At 44.0% G+C, this 19157-nt stretch overlaps 1 protein-coding gene across 6 annotated transcripts in view; it reads right to left on the bottom strand.

The window, feature by feature from the left end:
- The window catches only part of PHACTR1 (phosphatase and actin regulator 1), a 1343031-nt gene that overhangs the window by 226880 nt on the left and 1096994 nt on the right, over positions 1–19157 (bottom strand). For 3 of the 6 annotated variants that reach the window (XM_069620495.1, XM_069620496.1, XM_069620494.1), the window contains one exon: positions 980–1186. The exons of 2 other annotated variants lie outside the window; for them this stretch is intronic. In XM_069620495.1, coding sequence (XP_069476596.1) covers positions 980–1186 — 207 coding nt within the window. The remainder of the gene's footprint in view (positions 1–979; positions 1187–19157) is intronic. One more of the 6 variants, XM_069620497.1, reaches the window with a different exon arrangement.

Here is a 19157-nt window from a genome sequence, read left to right on the forward strand (position 1 = left end):
TGATAACTATTCGATTTATTCAAGGTATATTGGTGGAAAAACCTCCATCGATGTACTGGTGTTCTCACAACATCATCTCCAAACTCAGAATATTCCAGCATAGTGAAAGTCAGTTACCGCCACTTTTTCCACTTCACCAGGGTACTCTTAAGTAGCATCTCTGAATTCTACACTCGAGATTACTAAATGTACAACTGTGCACACGCCTAATGTCTGATGAGAGGAGTAGCAACTGGTATAATACGGCTACCTCTCAGTTAGTTTTGTTGCTTATTCTGTCGGCGTGGAGGCTAGCTAGGCATAAGGATCTCACGCATTTGTGATCACTGGGCCCAGGTGTATTGAAGAAAGAGGAAAAGCAAGATTAGGTCCCGGGATTTATAAGACAAGGTGATCTGAAACTCACTAACTGAGTCATGGAAATAACCCTCTCTTCCCCAAGGATATTTGGGATAAGTAGATTTTGTTTTAAACTGTTTTTATTTAATGATATTATCAGTTTGCATTATGGAATGCACAGCATAGCCCTCACCTCCGCATCAAGATTTTCCTATATGACTGCATGGAAAATCTGCATTGTTGTGCAAAGAAAAACCTGGCTTGCATCAGTCAGAGGAGGCAATTTGAGGAGCATTTTTATGTTTTGAATAATTGGAAATGTAGGTATTCAGGGCAGCTGACCAGGCACAGATGGTAGGAGAAAGATGAATTAACGTGTGTGCCAGTTTATCCAAGGATACACTTTAACTAATGGGCTCATATTAAACACGGCCAACAGTGAGTGGATCTCACGATCAACAAGTAGATTCTGTTACAAACATGTATAATGTATGCACACAGATTGGTTTACATGCTCATGAATGTACACATAACATCTACTCAGCTTATGGTCCTACTGTGGAGAAGGCAACAACTGAGACGTGCAACAAACCACCTCAAATTGAGAAAGAGCGGTATAGAGGGTACAGTTCATACTCACCAGACAAATGGTTGGTAACCCTGGAGAGGGGTTTTGGAGGCAGGGCAGGGGGCTGCTTGTGGAGGCACAGTTGTTTCACGGGGGTGTCCTCGTGGTCTGCAGGAAAAGCAGGAGATTTTTTTGGGGGCAGTAGCAGGGTTGGCTTAACTGAAGGATCTTGGTGAGATAAGGCTGTCGGCTGATTGCATGTGGGGCTATCTTCAGACACTGGAGGACACAACAACCACATCACAGACGCAACAAAGTTACAACAAGGCAGCAGTAATACACGAAGCAGCACAATGATGATGCGTTGGAAAGAGTCTGTCATGCACATCATCATAGGGAGAGAGAAAACGTTTCAGAATCCCAACACCATATCAACGAGGGGGTAGTAACTAACAGAGGAAGGCAGTACCTGGTAACATTACACATAAATAATGGCTGACGAAGGAGAAACATGCACAAGAACATCACGCGGAGCTTTCTAGGGTATTTATGTGCACACTAAGTGTATACGCCGGCATAACCATGCCACCATGCCGATGGTAAAAACGCTTGCAGTGGCAATTACATTTAACCCAGATACTCTGGGACAAAAGGTAAGGGTATGTATGTTGGGGGGTAGGATGGCTAAAAGGGTACAGAGGACCCCATTCTATAAAAAAAAAACAGGAATGCCACGACTGGTAATTTTTCCGCTGGCCTTCTACCACTAGCCCATCCGCGTCAATCCATTTCTTTGTCCGTTAGAACCCTACAATAATGTGCGTTGGATTTCCTCATCTATGTCTACAATTGACAGACACGTGCACTCAGAGAGGGAAGGCAAGGTTGAGGAAAGAATTGTTGGCAACGTGTTGCAAAGGATGGGAAGACTGACAATCATGGAAGGGACATGTACCTTATGCTTAACAGGCATGGAATCTATGTTTCACAAGTTCTAGCACAGGCTAGGCCTTATGCAACTTTCTCGAGCAGTTCAATTTCTGAGAGAACATATATATATATATACATAAATATATATATGCATTACTCGCCGTAATCGTATTTCTGATGGTTGTATCTGATTTGATTCACATGCTATGCATAGGCTGACATCTAGTGGGAGCTGCAGAGTATTATAGTTGTTGTTTTCAAAATTTGAAAAGGGACGTCGACGGGGCGTGCCAGTAATACTATCCCTAGTGTGACGTCCACTGTACCCATGGTCTTCACACGTCGAGGTCCCTCAGATTGTTTTGTTTCTGACATGAGGTAGCATGAAATGTGGCGTGAATACAGGTGTATTAAAGCAGAAATGTATCAGACAAAGCTCATATAAACATCTATGCACCTTCTACTCCAAGGGGAGGAAGGGTGGGCACATGTGAAGCAGATACAAGCATCAGAAATGGTTGTATATGAATTGTTCGAACTACAATTGTTCGAATTACAATTGACCTCTGCACAATTGACCAAATTGTGAAGGTCAATTGTTACATATATGCGGGGGGAAACCCCCCCCCTCAACCCTCCATTATTTATATATATATATATATATATATATATATATATATATATATATATATATATATATATATATATATATATGCAGTCAATTGTGCACAGGCCAATTCGGACCCTTGACTTTCGGTCAATTAGGTAATTCGAACAATTGTGTTAGAACAATTTGGGTAATACCTCAGAAATACTATTACAGTGATTAATGTATCCCTTCTGAGGCTTGTGGAATCTGCTTAGATCAAATGCTATGCATAGATTAGCGAGTAGTGTTAGGAGAAGGTGGCGGGTTGTTAGAAGGTCCAGCGGCAAATATGTTTTAGAACTGCTTGTCCCACCTGTGCATCTGCTTTAGAATTGGTGTTAATGCAGTAGTGCTGAGTGAAAGTGTGTACTGAGCTCCATGTAGTAGCTTTGCAAATGGTGTCCAGCGGGACATTTGCGATAAAGGCCAAAGTAACGCCTGTACCCCTTGTGGAGTGAGCTCTTGGTGTGGAAGGCAGTGTTTTGCTTGATAAAGAGTAACAGAGCTGTATGCATTTGACTATCCATCTGGAGATGGCATTCTTGGAAAGGCGGTCTCCTTCTCTGCCTGGTGCTTCAGAGACAAACAGTTGGTCTGTTTTCCTGAGCTGTATGGTCTTCTTTACATAGTATAGGATCGCCCTCCTTACATCTAGTGAGTGGATTTTTCTCTCAGCTGACCTTGTTGGGTTCCGAAAGAAGGCTGGTAGTTCAATGGATTGGTTTTCGTTAAATTTGGAAATTAATTTAGGTGAAAACCTAGGGTGTGTTCGTGAAACCTATTTGACCTTGTGGATGACAAGGAATGGGTCTTGCGCTGACAATGCTTGAAGTTCACTGACTCTTCTTATGGATGTAATAGCCACCAAGAAGGCAGTCTTATATGTGAGGTGTTTAAGACTTGACTCATGCATAGGGGGGTCCCATGAGCTTTGCAAGTACTACATTGCGATCCCAGCCTGGCGGTGGGTTTGAAATAGGAGGGTGGAGTCTCTATACTCCCTCCATAAATGCCTTAATGACGGGAACCTTCCACCATGATACCTTATTGTGAGAGGTGGTGTAAGCTGATGAAGCCGCCAAGTGGACCCTTATAGAGTTAAAGACTAACCCTGAGTCTAGCAAGTGGAGCATGTTCTGAAGAATGTGGGATGGAGTACATTCTATGGGGTTTATTTGTTTAGACGGGCACCAAATTACAAATCTCCTCCACTTGTCAAAATAACAGTGTCAGGTGTTTGGTTTACGTGCCCCTCTCAGGATATCCATACACCTTTGTGGTCGATTTAGATGTCCAAACTCTATTACCTCAGGAGCCATTCTGCTAAGTTCATTGAGTAAGGTTGAGGGTGTAATGTTATTCCCCCGTGGTGGTGAGCAAATTGGTCTGGCACAGGAGTTTGATGGGATCGCACATTGCCAGTTTGCGCAGATGTGGATACCATGGTTGTCTTGCCTACATGGGAGCAACTAGGATGAGCGTCTTATGTTCTCTGTGAATCTTGTTCACCAGCCTGTTCATTAGTGGAGTTGGGGGGGGGGAAATCTTAGGCAAATTTCCCTGACCAACTCATCCATAGGGCGTTCCCCTTGGAGTCTGGTTGGGGGAAACCTGGATGCGAAGTCTGGGCATTGCTTGTTTTCTCTTGTAGCAAACAAGTCTAGTGTGGGGTAACCCCACTGTGAGAAAATGTGATCTACAGCACTTGTGTCAAGTCGACATTCGTGATCTTCTGGTAGGGGACCTCTGCTTAGCGAGTCTGCTAGGGTGTTGAGTTCCCCTGGAAGGTGTTGGGAAGTTAGGAACATCCCCCGTCTGAGTGCCCATTTCCATATTTTCTGTGCTAGCTTGGACAGATTTGGAGAATGTGTGCCCCGCTGCTTGTTGATGTAGAACATTGCAGTGGTATTGTCGGTTAGGATCTGTACCGACTGATTTGTCAGCTGTGCTTTGAATGCTTGAAGCGCTTTGGCTACAGCTAGAAGTTCCAGCAGGTTGATATGGTTCTGTGCAGTGATGTGAGTCCACAGACCATCTACTGTGAGATGAAGGTGATGTACACCCCATCCAGAGAGTGGGGCGTCTGTTGTAACTATTGCTTGCACTGCCGAATCGTGGGAGGGTTTTCCCTTTAACAGATTCTCCTTAGTCCACCAGCGAAGAGCTTCTACTACCACTAGATCGTCCCACTGACCGCTTGCCTGAGACCACTGTTTCGCCAACCCCTCCTTCATCGGGCGCATGCACAAAAGTGCGAGTGGGACCAGGTAAATGCAAGATGCCATCATGCCGGCAAACGCATAGCTTTGCGTACGCTTATCTGGTGGCCGGCTTGATAGTGAGGTATTTGCAGTAGCATGTTTTGGATTGTTTCCTTTGATGGAAAGCCTAGCCCTTCTTCCGTGTTCATGTCAGCTCCTAGGAATTGTTTGGTCTTGTTTGGAACAAGGCTTGATTTGTTCTCGTTTATTGAGCAACCCTTTGTGCATTTTGCCTGCAAATTTGGGGTGACTCCCCTGTAATCATCCAGTCGTCCAGGTAGGGGTACACTGCGCTGCCACCAATGCTCAGCTGCTTTTATGAGCATATCATTAAATTAAAGCTGGTTGTCCACTGGTGAGTCTGCCACTGGTGGGTTTATGTGATCAGGAGAGGGTAAGGTATAAACGTCTTGTTCATCCTCATCATCGTATTGATCCACCTCCCCTATTGTATCAAGCTCCTCAGTCTGTATTTGGATCATATAGATCAATTTGGACTGGGTCTTGTTGAGGGTAAATAGAAGGGTGTCTGGACATGGCCTCTTTGTTGGTGGTTGAGAAGTTGTGACACACTAATGCGTGGCGTGTTTTGTAAGCTTTACATAGCCTGGGGATTTTTCTCAAAAAAGGCCACCATAAAGGACATGCGTCTCATCACTCTATCAATGTCTTCAGAGGACCATTGAGAGGAACTTGGTATAGTCACAGGAGTGAGTGGTATTATTGGAGTAGGCTGCCCCTTGTTTTTCATGGCTGCTGCTATAGTATCGTCCCCTTGGGAAACACTTTATTTCTCCTTTTGTGATGTACTCACTTTCTCCCTATGGGAATGGTGACTTTTTGAAGAGTGTTTTTTCAAAGTTTCCCCTTTAAGGAGAGTCTCTGGGACATGCTTTTACAACAGATGTGCTATTTTCGAAGTCTTGGTGCTTTTTACCGATTTTTACATTAATGAGGAATGTCGAATTTCGGTGGATGGGAGGTCCAAAGCTACATCTTCCGCCACTCGGCTTTCGACTGCTGTATTGGACTCAGCGTCTGCATCACCTTTGTTTCACGACTTTGGGGGCCTGCCATGTGGTGATCGTGATCTCGAGTGCCCAGAGGACAGGGAACTAGTGGATCTACCCCTCGACACTGTGTGCGGCTGTGTAGACGATGTTGTTGTCGACTTACAGCCTTGGGGTATGTACTTTGTGTTGGCTGACTTGTGTGTATTACTGCTGGCGGGTGTCGTCCCTGTTGGATGCACCCTCCACGTCCATGGTGGCCTCGGCCTGCATGGCGTGGTGGGCCCAAAGTTTGGTCTTTCAGTCCTTTAGGGTCTTTGGTTTGAAGAGCTGACAAGCTCTACCTGGTGCTTGTTCTTCCAGAGGAATTTTTTGTTGCAACTGAGGCAGAATTTATATGGTATGTTTTCTATAATTGGATGGAAGGGCAGCTAGGCGAAAATAGAGAGGGGAAAGGGGAATATGCATTCTCTTAGAAGCCTAAGAAATGTCCACCCCCCCCCCCCCCACTCTCCCTACTGTCTGGGCAGAGGCCGCGTTTGTCCTTCCAAGTCTGAAGGGGGGTCGTTGAGTCAAATTGTTTGTTCGCCGATGTTCATCCTTAGCACCACCATCGAAGATGATCGTTGAAGGTCGGAAATATAAAGGACAGAAAGAGTAACTAGCTCTAATAACGTTATTTAATTAATGGCGTTAGCCGAAACAGAACTCTGCGTTATAGCGTCGGGTGATGATGGCGGAAGAAAACAATATGAGGCACCTCGACGCATGAAGGACCAGGGGTACAGTGGACATCACACTAGGGATAGTATTACTGGCATGCCTTGTCGGCGTCCCTTTTTGAATTTCGAAAACAACAACTGTAATACTCTGCAGCTTCCACTAGATGTCGGCCTGTGCATAGCATGTGATCTAAGCAGATTCCACAAGCCTCAGAAATATATATATATATATATATATATATGCATATATATATATGAAGAATTTGGCAGTAGGGATGCCCCCTCTGCCGATTAACGGCAGCACTCACACCAGGAATTAAGTAATCCCTCCGACCCCTTCAGATGTAATTCATCTTCTTCTTTATTTGTTCCATAGTGAACAACATGGACAGAAAAAACAACGCATTTCACCCTGCTCAGGCTTCATCAGAGAGAGAGAGAGAGAGAGAGAGAGAGAGAGAGAGAGAGAGAGAGAGAGAGAGAGAGAGAGTGTGTGTGTGTGTGTGTGTGTGTGTGTGTGTGTATCATTAGGATGTTACAAGTCACCTCGAGGTTCTGTGTCATATTGCGCCACTAGGACACAGGCCAAGTGCCTTTGTAAGGTCTCAGAATTCCCGAGGTAATTGTAATATCTTTTTTACATACAGTTAGGTGATGAGTGTCAACTCTCCTTCATTGAAAACCCCAAATTTGGCATTGTTCACTGCATTTTTCACTGTCAAAATGTGTCTCTCTCCTTTACTGTTTTTTCTCTTAATTTCTGCTCCACTTTTCCTACCATTTGTCACCTTTGCCATTTTACCTTTCCTTTAATTTCTAAGCATAACTATTTTATTCCTCTCAGTTGTCACTATGCTGTGGCTTGTGCGCTCCTTTTATTATTCCTCAATAGTAAGTTTTTCTCACTTCCTCTACCACTTTTTACTGTAGTATGTGACTTATTTCTGGATTCTGTCTCTTTTTTTAATTTCCATTTCAAGTTGTTTGTTTTTTCCTGTGAGGGCGATGGGAATGGTGAGTGTCCTTCCCAACACTGTGCAGAATGGGGTCTCCTTTTTTTTGGACTTTTTTTAAAACACTATATTTTTAATTTTCTTAAACACTTGTCACACATTCGACAACTGAGTAAAGTAACATAGCTTGTGATAACTCTGTGGCCTCTTACATCTTTTCCAGCTACAACAAAAAGAACATCCCTCATCCACAAGCAAATACCGGTAACCACCTTGCATGCATCCCCCACTCCCGCTTGGTCAATGATCTATAACATCATTTTGTCCCGCTTGGCAACCTAGGCTGGTGGTAGATCCAAGCCTACCTCCAGCTTGTCTCAGATCTCGTACCATACTGTATATCTGGACTCAGTGCCTCCCACTGACATCATTCGATCACTCAAATCCATTTTGGTCCTAACTCATTTGTGCAGTGCCCTGCGCCAGTCCCCTATTCTGGGTCCACCTTGCACCTTCCATGCCATTGCAATCACCTGCTTAGCCAGCAGTAGCCCCAAAGCCGCAGCTTTGTTCACCAGTTTACCCCATCTGCCCTCTGAGTTTTAGCACTTTTTAACCGTGAGTTGGATTCTTACAGCCAACAATCTAAATAATTCGGAACTTCCCAAAAGTCCACCACCCGGTCACAACCCCACCACATGTGTAAAAGAAAGTCTGAATATTTTTCACACATCTCCAACAATTTAGGCCGGCCCCACAACGATTTTAACCAATCTAACTGGAGTAATGTATGCTCTCTGCACTGCTTTAAATTATATCCATTGAAATCGAACAGACCTGGACACCTTCGTATGTTCGAGTACCCTATTCCACTCACTGTCTGAGAACTGTTCCCCAATATCCATTTCCCATTTAAGTTTTAACTCTCCCGCCTTAGTGTCAGATTATCTCTAATCGCTGCATACAAGTTAGTGGCATTCTCCCCTCCTTCGCCAGTTGCAAGAGGGTTCCATTCATCGCATGAATGAGCATTTTCACAGGGAAGCGAACCCAAGATTCTCTCACGCAGTCATCAAGGTGGTGATCTCTAAGAAGTTCAGGTGAATTCAATGGTGGGCTACCTTAAACTCAGAGCAAGTGATCCCCCCTATCATCCACCTATACAAGAAAGGGATCTCCTTTGTCAAAAAATTGATTCTCTAGGTTCGAGCAAATTGTCTCTGGTTTGGAGCTTAAGTTTCTGGTTTTGAGCAAAAGCCTCTGGGTTTAAACATAAGCCACTGGTTCAAGTTCAAACTAAAGTCTGTGGGGTTGGTACCTCTCAATCCAGGGATCCACCCAGGGATATATTGTTTCTCCTCCATCACTTCCTTCTGGACTCCATGGTCTGTCAATTCAGGTCCACAGATTTTTGAACTCATTTCTTGGGAGATCCCCTTGCCTGTGTCTAGGGCCCTCCATGCATTTGCACGCAAGGCCTTGGCAAGGGCATAAAAGGGCAGTGTAACAGCATCTTACACCAGGAGGCTGCCCACGTGAGCTTCTCTACAGGCTAGATCTGCTTCTCGTTGGCACCCCCCAATCTTATTTTCTAACTCGTTCCGCAACACCCCATTGTTTTCTACCTCCTTGATGAATTTACACCAGTTTCATGCCTAAGGGGTTATCTACTACTACTCCTCAATTCTCCTCCCTTTCTCCTTTCCACCTTCTCAATACTCCACTATATGCCGGTATCACATCCCTCAGAAGTAAAGTGTGTCTGCTCCTCTCCGACTTTCCTCTCCTCTTCATCTCGGACCTTCCCCCTCTCTCGATCTCCTTCACCTCCTCCTAAAATGTCTCAGTGGCCAGGATTTCCAAGAGACACTCCTCTGTCTCTCCACTAATGTATCCTCCAACCACCTCCTGAAAACACTCCTCCTCCTCTCCCTTGGAGTCACCTCCAAACTCCTTAATATACACCCCCCTCTCTGAAAATGCCAATCTCATCTGTACTCCTTCCACTCCTTCTTACGGTCTTCCTCACTCCTTTTGTTCCTCTTTACCACCGACTTATCACAATCTCCTTACTCTGCACCACCCCCTAAAACCTTCTGAAATTTCTCACCATGGCAACACCCTTCTTTACCTTCCTCCAGACACCTCTCTACAGCCTTTTTCGCATGCGCCACTAAAATCTCCTTCAGCCTCCAGCTCTCGCCGAAGCTCCTTCTCCGCTGCCACATTCCTACTCCGCACCTCTCCAGCTATGCTCATCTGATCTCCCTTTCACTGGGGTTCCCGCACTTTTAAAGAGCCGGAGTTGAATGGCTTGACACATCTGATCGTCCTCGGTCACAAGGATGCCTTGTAGTTCTGTGTTTCGGGAGGAAATCTTCAAATAGAGCAGCCGTCATCTTGGAACCCATTCTCGAATTTTCTTTCCATTAGTTGGGGGTACATCGTCTGCTCTTTCTCCAGTGTCTGTTGGTGGCGGTTTATTTCCCCTTGAAGTTAATTTTGCTGTCTTTTGTTAAGCAGCTTAGTCCGTCGACGGTGAATTCTTTTTGGGTTAGTGTAAGTCCAGAAAACAGCTCCCTTTGGTTGTCTGGTTGCTGGGCTGCGCTATCCTCAGCTTCCCTAGACACTTGGGGCCTAATTCACAGACGCGTTTCATAATGGCACAACTCCACTGGAAAACGCTGTGAATCAGGCCCTTAATGGGCGACGAATGAAAGTCACCTATGATTCTCCCTTTTGCATTTGGAAAGAGGTTCTTTGAGGTGGTTAGGTCTTCAACAAAGTCTTCCTGGCCCCAAATCTGTAAATGCAGCACCCTAGCATGGTCTGAGTTTCCTTCTTTAGAAGAGAGGGATCATGGGAGATGTCATAAAACAGTCCTGTCTGCTTTAATAACTACATAAGCCAATCATTTAAAATGGTGTTGCAAGCTGAGTCTCAAACAAAGACACAGGCTGCAGCTTTTGAGCCCTACCATAAAAAAAACAGCCCTTAAATTGTGCTTAAGCCGTGTTTCATGTTTGCTTTTGTCTAAAACCATGAAACCAGTCCTCGGAAATGTGCTCTAATTAATTATGGTTGGTAAGCACACATTAAAGCAAATCAGTAACACAAAATACTGACATTTCTTTCGAATGATTTATAAATTCCAATTGTGTCAGCAGCTAACCAAATACATCGAAACGCAGACAACCTGTGCTTCACGCTCTTCTGCATGCTCCGGGTAAAAACTATTTGTATGTCAATCCTTATCGGTTTCTCAACATTGGTTACTTGCAAGTTCCCATTAAGCTCCTTTGTAGCCTACAAACATTGCATTTTTAAAAGATTACAATTATATTCAGTGACTGGTTTCCAGATTTTTTTCTAAACTTCAGTGATTTCAAAGGCGAGGCCTCATGCCAGCTCAAATGCCAAAGCCGTTCTGTATGCCACGAACACGCCTTTGTGGTATAGGGCGATTTCTTGCAAGCAGTCACAAGAAGATCCTAGACCTATGTTTTTTTATGTGCCATGTGTTTTTTGTCTTAATATAGGGCCAATGAAGAAGCTTGCCATTTACGTAGAAAATAGGACCCAATAGGCGTGGACCATTTGTTGACCACTTGAAATGTGTTTGTCCGATTTGAGGGATTTTTACCACATATTCTTGTGACTATTAGTTGTAATAGAAATTCTAAATGTGAGTTGTAAAGATACCACAGAAATGTGAGATGGGGAGACCTAATAAACAATCTGAATGCACAAAAAAGTGAGCACTATCTATACAATGATAGGTAACAATTGATGATGGAAGCTGATTAAACTCATTTAAATCAGCTGTCGAGTACCAAAGCAACATTTTGTAAAATCATGTTTGTGGCATTTTATGGGTAAAGCGCTATGCAATACACTCTGCACACAGACATGCATGTAATGTGTATGTCCCGGTGGGATACACAGACTTTAATTTCTACATTGTAGTCCCATAAGACTTACCTATACATGATACATCAATGTTTTATTACAAATCATAGGTCACAACCAACACCTGTACCTTAGTAGTATGTCATGGCTGCTGGTCACGCACAGCTGTTGTGCGCCATCCACAGTGGGCATAACTGATTTAACCACATGTAGGATGGCTAAACCTTTCCCACATTTGCATGGCCAGCATTGGTTTTGTTTTGTTGGCATTTCCAGAACATTTTCAGTTTTTCCGGACGCACACGAAAATGGCCAAACATGGCTGAACTAGACGTCCGTATAGTGCTCCAGTGGTGGTGGCCATGTTATCTCTTGATCGTTAGCACCGGTCCCTGAGTTTTATTTCCTTAATCGGCCATATTACCATTCGTTGTGGGTGCCTGCAAGGGCCTGATTACACCTTTTATTCATGATACGAGCTTACCTTGGCTTGCGCCGCTGATCGTCAAGATACGCCTAAAATGTGTTTGTCTGTTACCCTTGTTTTTCACAACATTGGTCACCAAGGGAACAGGCTGGATAATACGGTGCTGAGATGACAGCTCCATCTCTGCCTGGCAGCCACAACTGGCGTCTGCACATCCCCCTCCCTGCCACTGCACTCATGTCGATTGGGGGTGAAGTTTGTTTTCGTACCATATCCCTCTGAGTTCTTCATCGTGCCACAAGAATATTGTATAGGAGGCGTGATCCGAAAGCTTGATCGGCTCTAATGACATCTGGCAGAAGCAAATAACCAATTTAAACTGCGTCACCGGCGAGGTTGAGCCAATGAAACAACCAACGCATTTAAGCAAACATTGAAAGAATTTGTCAAGTGAAAACAATACGATTGATGGGGTCAAGCATATAAAACAATCCTTCATATCATATGAATTGTATCTGATCAGGCAAGTAAAAGATGACAATCTCTATAATTAATAGATTGAGTTCTAAAGTTAGTGAAGGTGCCAAAAGTTCATCTTGTTGGGCTTTAGTACAATTATTGTGGCTTTGTGTTTTCCAATTAATGTTCTTTGGTAATATTCCGTCATTGCACAATTCTCGAGAAAACACTGGATGTCTTCCAGTCAATTTAGCTAATAACATCCCAGGCCCATGCTGTACTGAATGAGAGATTCTGTGTTGGGCCCTATGTATGGAACCTTCCTTGCTGAGCTCAGTTCTTTGTTAAAGTGTCCTTTGCTTTGATGCAAGATCAAAGGATTTGGTTGTTGAGGTGAAGCCCACACCTCCTTTTGTATTAGGAACTGTGAATATCCTGGATACCTCACTATTGGTTAATTTTGTACAATGGATTTTCCACACCGTTTGTTGTTTGGTGATAATTGCTTTTATTCATCATATTGTGTGGGCTCTTGGTCCCAGTAGCGGTCAGCCAGCACGTGTTTCGACGCTTGGGTCTTTATCAAGGCTATTTTTGATGATGTAAAGCCCTATTTGGGGTCCTGGGATGAGAGCGAAAGGTCAGTTCTGTCACATTGACATCTGGGCTCTGATGGGGCCCTGGTATCTGTAATGGCGGCGGCAGTGCGTCCTCGCGCACTGAAGGCCTAAGTAATGGCGAAACAAACATTGTTTCAGAAGTCTATCCACTGCTGGTATTATGCTATTATCTGTATTTTACGTAGTTAGTGGTTGTTCAAGGCGTGCCCACCCGATTAGGGGCAGCCAATGATGATACTGACACATATATGAACTATAGATATATATGTTCCCTTACCCAATCCCTCCACCCGATAGGTTTTTACTGTTTGCCACGTAGGATGATGTCATAGCTGACGTACATAAAGTTGTATTTTGCCATATTCTTTGAGTCTGTGCGGTTATTTGGGCCGGAGATAATTTATTTGATAATCCCATTCAGCACTTGGAACGCTCCAGGTTCTGTTGCACACCGGTGGTTAATGGACATGTAACAAATAAGGTGAAGCCCATGAGAGTGGGCAACAAAGGTGAGAGATGACTGTATTGCCCTGGGTTGTGGATGAATTGTATTAGAGCAGTCTTTGTGTCTTTTTGAGAAACTGAATTACACATACTTAAGCAATCTTGACTGAGTCTTTATTTATTTTGCAGAAAGCCACCCTACTTCTCACACCTGATGAAGGGCTTATTGCCCAAAACGCATAGTGTATAACAAACAAGGAGCAGTACTGCATCATATAGATCCATTGCAGTATTCGAAGACCCCTTGAAGAAGAAAGTAGTGTTATATATAGATATATTTATTTACATATTTGCACACAAACAAAGGACCTATTTGATTCGTAAATCTTTATTTGACTTGTCTGTAAAAAAACTTTTTTCATCAATGTAAATTTGTTCAAATTGAATGCCCCACATGTACCTCGTATGCATTACGTTATTATTGATATTTTGTTAACGCTGATGCTTTATTAAAACCATTTATATGGACATAAGTTACCACATTTTCTAATCATACACACATTGTTAGCTTATAGTGTGCCCTGTTGTTGTCACTTAACTTAAGTAGACCTCCTGTTTTTGGCATGTTGATAGTGAGTCTGTGCAGGTTAACATGCAGCAGGATTTGGATGTGCAGGCACGTGACTAACAAGTGCGTGCCTCTTCTAGGTGAAGTTGCCATAATGAGACACGGGTAGTGCTGTTTGCTGCTTGAGGATAACGGTGCCTTACTCTCAGTGCATAAAACTGCTCCACTTCAAGGTATACCGTGCCAGTGAAGTTCCTTGACTACAACACAACACCACAACAGCAGTGTTACCAGGTCTGGAAAGAATCCAGGGCTAGGCTAATGTCGGAAATGTCGGGACTCAGGGCTAGCTAGTCTTTTGGTTGTAAACCCTGTGCTTCTATGCGGGGCTCCAAACAAAAGACCTGAGGCTATAGCGCCCTCAACCCCCCACCAGCAACACCTCTGCAACGGAGTTGTCTATGCTCTGTTTTCTTATGTTATAAGGCCTTTGTACTGTGGTAATCACCATAGTAATGGTCTGACGCTGTAGCTATCTATAAATCCGCCAGGAGTCGTCCAGTCTATTCCACATGCTGAACTGTGCTGCTGCAGGCCCTCCAAGAGGGCGACATAAAGAAGATGTATTAACAGCACAGCATAGGCCACCCAACACTGCTGGGGAAACCTAAAGGGATGACATTCCACAGAAACACTGTGGTGGATGGGGGTTTGAATACGCCAGAGAACATGCTCAGGGTGAGAGTCATGGTTCACATCTAGTCGTTGCTTGGAAATGTGCCTATTTTTAAACCTGCCAACAACAAACTCTCGAGCACTTTGGGCAATTTAATTATCTACAGTGCCCATGCATTTAGGGCGAGGTGGACAGATCTTCGAGGAGTTGCGGGCAACATGCCTCACATTCCATACCATCGCATCAGAGGTGGTAATGGTCCATCAGTAGTAACTCGGATTGGCTCAATGTAATGTGACTGACCTTTGGTACATGGGGTGGTAACCTGATGCATGCCATGTCACCAATCCTAAATATATGTTCTTTAATGGGGGTCCTTGCCTTATACCACGTCTTCCTTCTAAGCAAAGGTCGCCCAATGTTCGTGGCTGCCAATGAATGGGAAGGAAGTGATGTGTTTGCATCATTGCACATTGTCTTGAGTCAAGAGGGACACCTAAAGTCCTGGCGATCCCTGCCTCTCATCAACTTGAAAGGGGTGAAGCCAGTTAAGGGGTATCTATGGGTGTTATAAGTCTGTGTCATTTCTTTGACCCCAGTCTTCATAGAAAATCCAGATGCAGGAAGGAGCTGAATTGTGTCCTGCAGGACACACTTAAACCTTTCAACCAAGCCATTCACCTGAGTGTGATAGAGGGCTGTCGTGACATGCTTGATGCCATGATAATTTAAAAAGTTACTTGCCTCTCTAGACAGTAGTAGGGTCGGATTATCAGGCAATATAATGGCGGTCGTCTTCATTTAGAAACAGCTCCTTGAGAAATGCTACAACTTTTATTGCGGTTATTATCTCCAGAAACTTTACTTCTGGCCTGTGTAAGAAATGGTTGACTATCTCAAATCTAATTTGCCTCTGAAGGGTACAGAAAGGGCCTACTTTTCTCACGGCCCAGAGGGTATGTCTGTTGACTGATATGTGGCTGAACAGGAGTGAAGGGTCTTATCATTTTCTCAATCCTTAGGGCGCTCGCTTATAAATTGGCCCATCCAATGCCTCTATCCATTGCCGGCCATCAGTGGGGCACTCTGACCTTGGATTTCTGGATATCCAGTAAGTGTGTTTCAAATAAATTTGGATCTTAGGGCATGAGGGGTAATACATGGTTCAGCTCTCAATATCATCCCAGCTTCAAGACTGTGTTCCTTTGCTAAATGAGCAAAAGGCTTCAACACATTGTCAGGAGTATTGTGGTTTGGCTTTTCCTTGGTGAATCATACCTTTGAGCTAATGAGAGCAGGATCTTTGTTCTCTTGTACAAACAACTTTTGCTTTGAAATGGCATTTCCATGCCAGTTTTCATCCCATGAGTCACATGCTAGAAATCCAGTATCATTGTGTCCCCCATTTGCCTGTGGAGAGGTAGTCCAGCCAGGAAGTCAGTTATCACGTTGGTTGCACCAGTCCTTGTGTTCAATGGTGTATCCGAATCCTTTCAGCCATAAGGCTATCCAGGCTAAGCGGCAAGAAACCTAAGTGGCTCCTCCTATATTCAAGACTTGAACCAAGGGTTTGTGATCGGTTTTCAATGTGAATTCTGACCCCCATAAAAACGGACGGAATTTCTTGGAGGCCAAGCAGATGTCGTTGTCTCTCACTCAATTATGGAGTAGTACTCTTCTGTCTCTGTCAAGGAATAGGAAGCGAAGGCTACGGTCACAAACGTACCTTTTAGTGTCTGGGTGTAGAAAGCTTCTAGACCTTTGCGACTCGTGTCTACTGTGAGTGTGGAGGACATGGATGTGTCAAAGTGTTTGAGTACTGGTGAGCTAGCTATGCAAGCCCTTGCTTAAAGGAATGCCCCTTGTTATTCAGAAGCCACACAAGAAGGTCAACCCTTTCTTTGTACGAGAAACCCTTAATGGCCTTAGAGTAATATTCATACACTCACAGGAAGGACAATATTTCATTTTTCTTTGTGTGGGCAGGGGTTTCTAATATGGATTTGAACAGGGTCTCCTTTGGTTTAACTCCCTCCCCGTACCAGGGTGTGACATAGATAGTCTACCTGTTCCATATCCAATTTACCTTTTTAGCCGTTAATGCGAGCCTGTGGTCTCTGAAGTACCCACCGTAACAAGCATCAGTGTCATGTGTTCAGCGATGGTCTCAGGGTGGTCTCAGGGTATATCAAAATCAACCTGGAAGAACATGTCCTTAAAGATTTTGGCCATCAGATGTTAAAACATAGATGTCTGTAAGGCTAGGCCAAATGGCATTCTGATGTATCGGTACATGTTAAAGGGCATGATGAAGGCAGTGTTTTGCCTACAGGATTCCAGCAATTCACCTTGGTGATACGCGCTCCTAAGGTCGCATGTGGAAAAGAGGCTAGCTGGTCCAAGGTTGTTTAAAAGTTGTCCTATATATTCGGAAGAGGGTGGCAGTCCACAGTAATGTTGGCATTTTACCCCTCCCTCCCCAAGCACACACAAAGCATTATGGAATTGTCTTAGTTTGCGGAAAGTAACACCTGGCCGATACATTCTGAAGAGTCTGTCTCTTCTATTATTTAACTTTCCAGGGTGTCACTCAGTAGCTTTTTACGGTTCTCCTGCAGTCTTAGTGGAACATTTCTGAGAGAGTGTGTGACGGGTGTCTCAGCTTGTTTGAGCCTTGTTTCATGTTTGTAGTCCTCCAATTTTCCTGCTCTATCATTGTACCCTACTGGGTATTTGGTGATGATGTCTGTTGCCATCTCTGGCAGCATATCAGCATATCAGCATATCTTGTTCGAGAGGTACCAGGGCTTAAGGGCTTAAGGTCATTCAAATGCAGCCTGGTGCCTCCAGGGGTCCTTTCCATGCTACAGTAATCATCCCTTGAATAACAGGGTCCTTGTATTCCATTGTGAACTAAATGTTCTAATTATTTCAATGTGGTACCCGTCATGTGCCCCAGGACCCAAGGAGGTGGGTTGTAACGCAGGTGCTACTCCTGCAAGTTTCTCCCAAATCATTTAATTTGGAATCATTGTGTTGAGACAGAAAGAATCGCTATGACCCCAAGTTGCACCCCCTCTACGCGTATTGAACGGATGGTACACTGCCGGGTCATGAATTTGTTCTGTTGAACTGGTTCTCTGATCATTAGGACCCCTTCTGTCTTAGTAGTGCAGAATTCTTCCAAATATTCAATGTCCTCAGAGTGAGTTTCTTGCTCTTCCAAAACTGCTGCCACCCTGGCTTAGGTGGCTTGAAGGGCTTTGGCTGCTGCTCTCTGTTGTTCCCACCAGTAGGGATTGCAGGTTGATGTTTGCAATCCTCTTCCAACTCAGGTTGCAGAATGTATAGGAATGTGGCTGCGGCTCTCTTGCAAATCTGCCTGAGCGGCTTGCATGAGGGATGTTGTGGTACATAAGCCCATTGCCAAATTGATGTATGCACTTTAAGAGGCTAATGTAACGATATTGTATTGACAGCAGAGCATAGACATCCACCCAGCTTAGATAACATGGAGCAGCTCCTTCTGGGAGAACTTTGACGAGATGACATTCAACGACACATGACAGTCTCATATGAACTATAAAGGATAGGGAATGAAAGCAACTGGGGCATCAGTCACCACGAGGAATACAAAGGAACGCATAACAACGGAACAAGTACATGAATGCGACAGACTGTGACAGGATTGCCACACTTTTCTTTAGGAGATGTACTACTGGTCAAGATGGAATCCCAGCAGTTAGTAGAGATGCTAAGATTACCAAAGCAAGAAGTCTTGGAATGAAAGAAACCAAGCCAGTCCTCGGTCCTAGACACAGCTGGGCAGACTGATTGCTCATTAAAGTCTGTCCTCTTCCGAGATCATGTTAACAATTTCTCGCCAAAGTAACTCCGTAGGTTTTCAAACATCATAAATGATTCTTTGCTTCAATTAATCAATGTGTTTCACCTAAAATCTTTGTGCTCAATGATCCTTCCTCTTGTTTTCTTCATGAATTGTATTTGTTCATTGGAGTTACATTAACCTAAAATTACCTTCATTTCCAGAATTAATCCTACCATCAATTAAGATGGACTAATACAGGCTCTAATCTGACCCTCAGCTATCCCAATCTTATCATGAGCCGAGTTTGCACATAAGTGGTAGGCTAAACTATTGTTCTTGTATCAGAACACAGACTATACTGACTTGGACTGTAGTGGGACAGCAAAGGAGTACCAATATTTTGCAGGCTATATTAATCGAGCACATCTAATACTCTCAGTCACAATTGCAGGTGGTAGAATAAACCTAGACTTTATGGGACACAGCTGTGCAGATTACGGCACAGAAATGGGTTTCTACATGTTCAGGTAAGCAGCCGGTAGGAATAGCATTCCTCAGTCACGCGGGTGCCACCCGCACATCCTTGCCATCTGCCTTCCACGTGTCCCGTATTTATGTATTCGAAAGATAATCGAGAATGATGAGAGTTGTGCACACGTTGATGAGGAAATGGTGGAACAATTACTCATAAGAGGATGTGATGTGTAGTCACTCACTGTAACGCAAGAAGGTGTAATACAAGTTATTTGTAAGACATTGCTTGAACCGAAGGAGTTGTGGGAGAATGGAAACC

Source organism: Ambystoma mexicanum, chromosome 5q (genome assembly GCF_040938575.1).
Source record: "Ambystoma mexicanum isolate Mex_15411 chromosome 5q, UKY_AmexF1_1, whole genome shotgun sequence".
Classification (NCBI taxonomy): Eukaryota; Metazoa; Chordata; class Amphibia; order Caudata; family Ambystomatidae; genus Ambystoma; species Ambystoma mexicanum.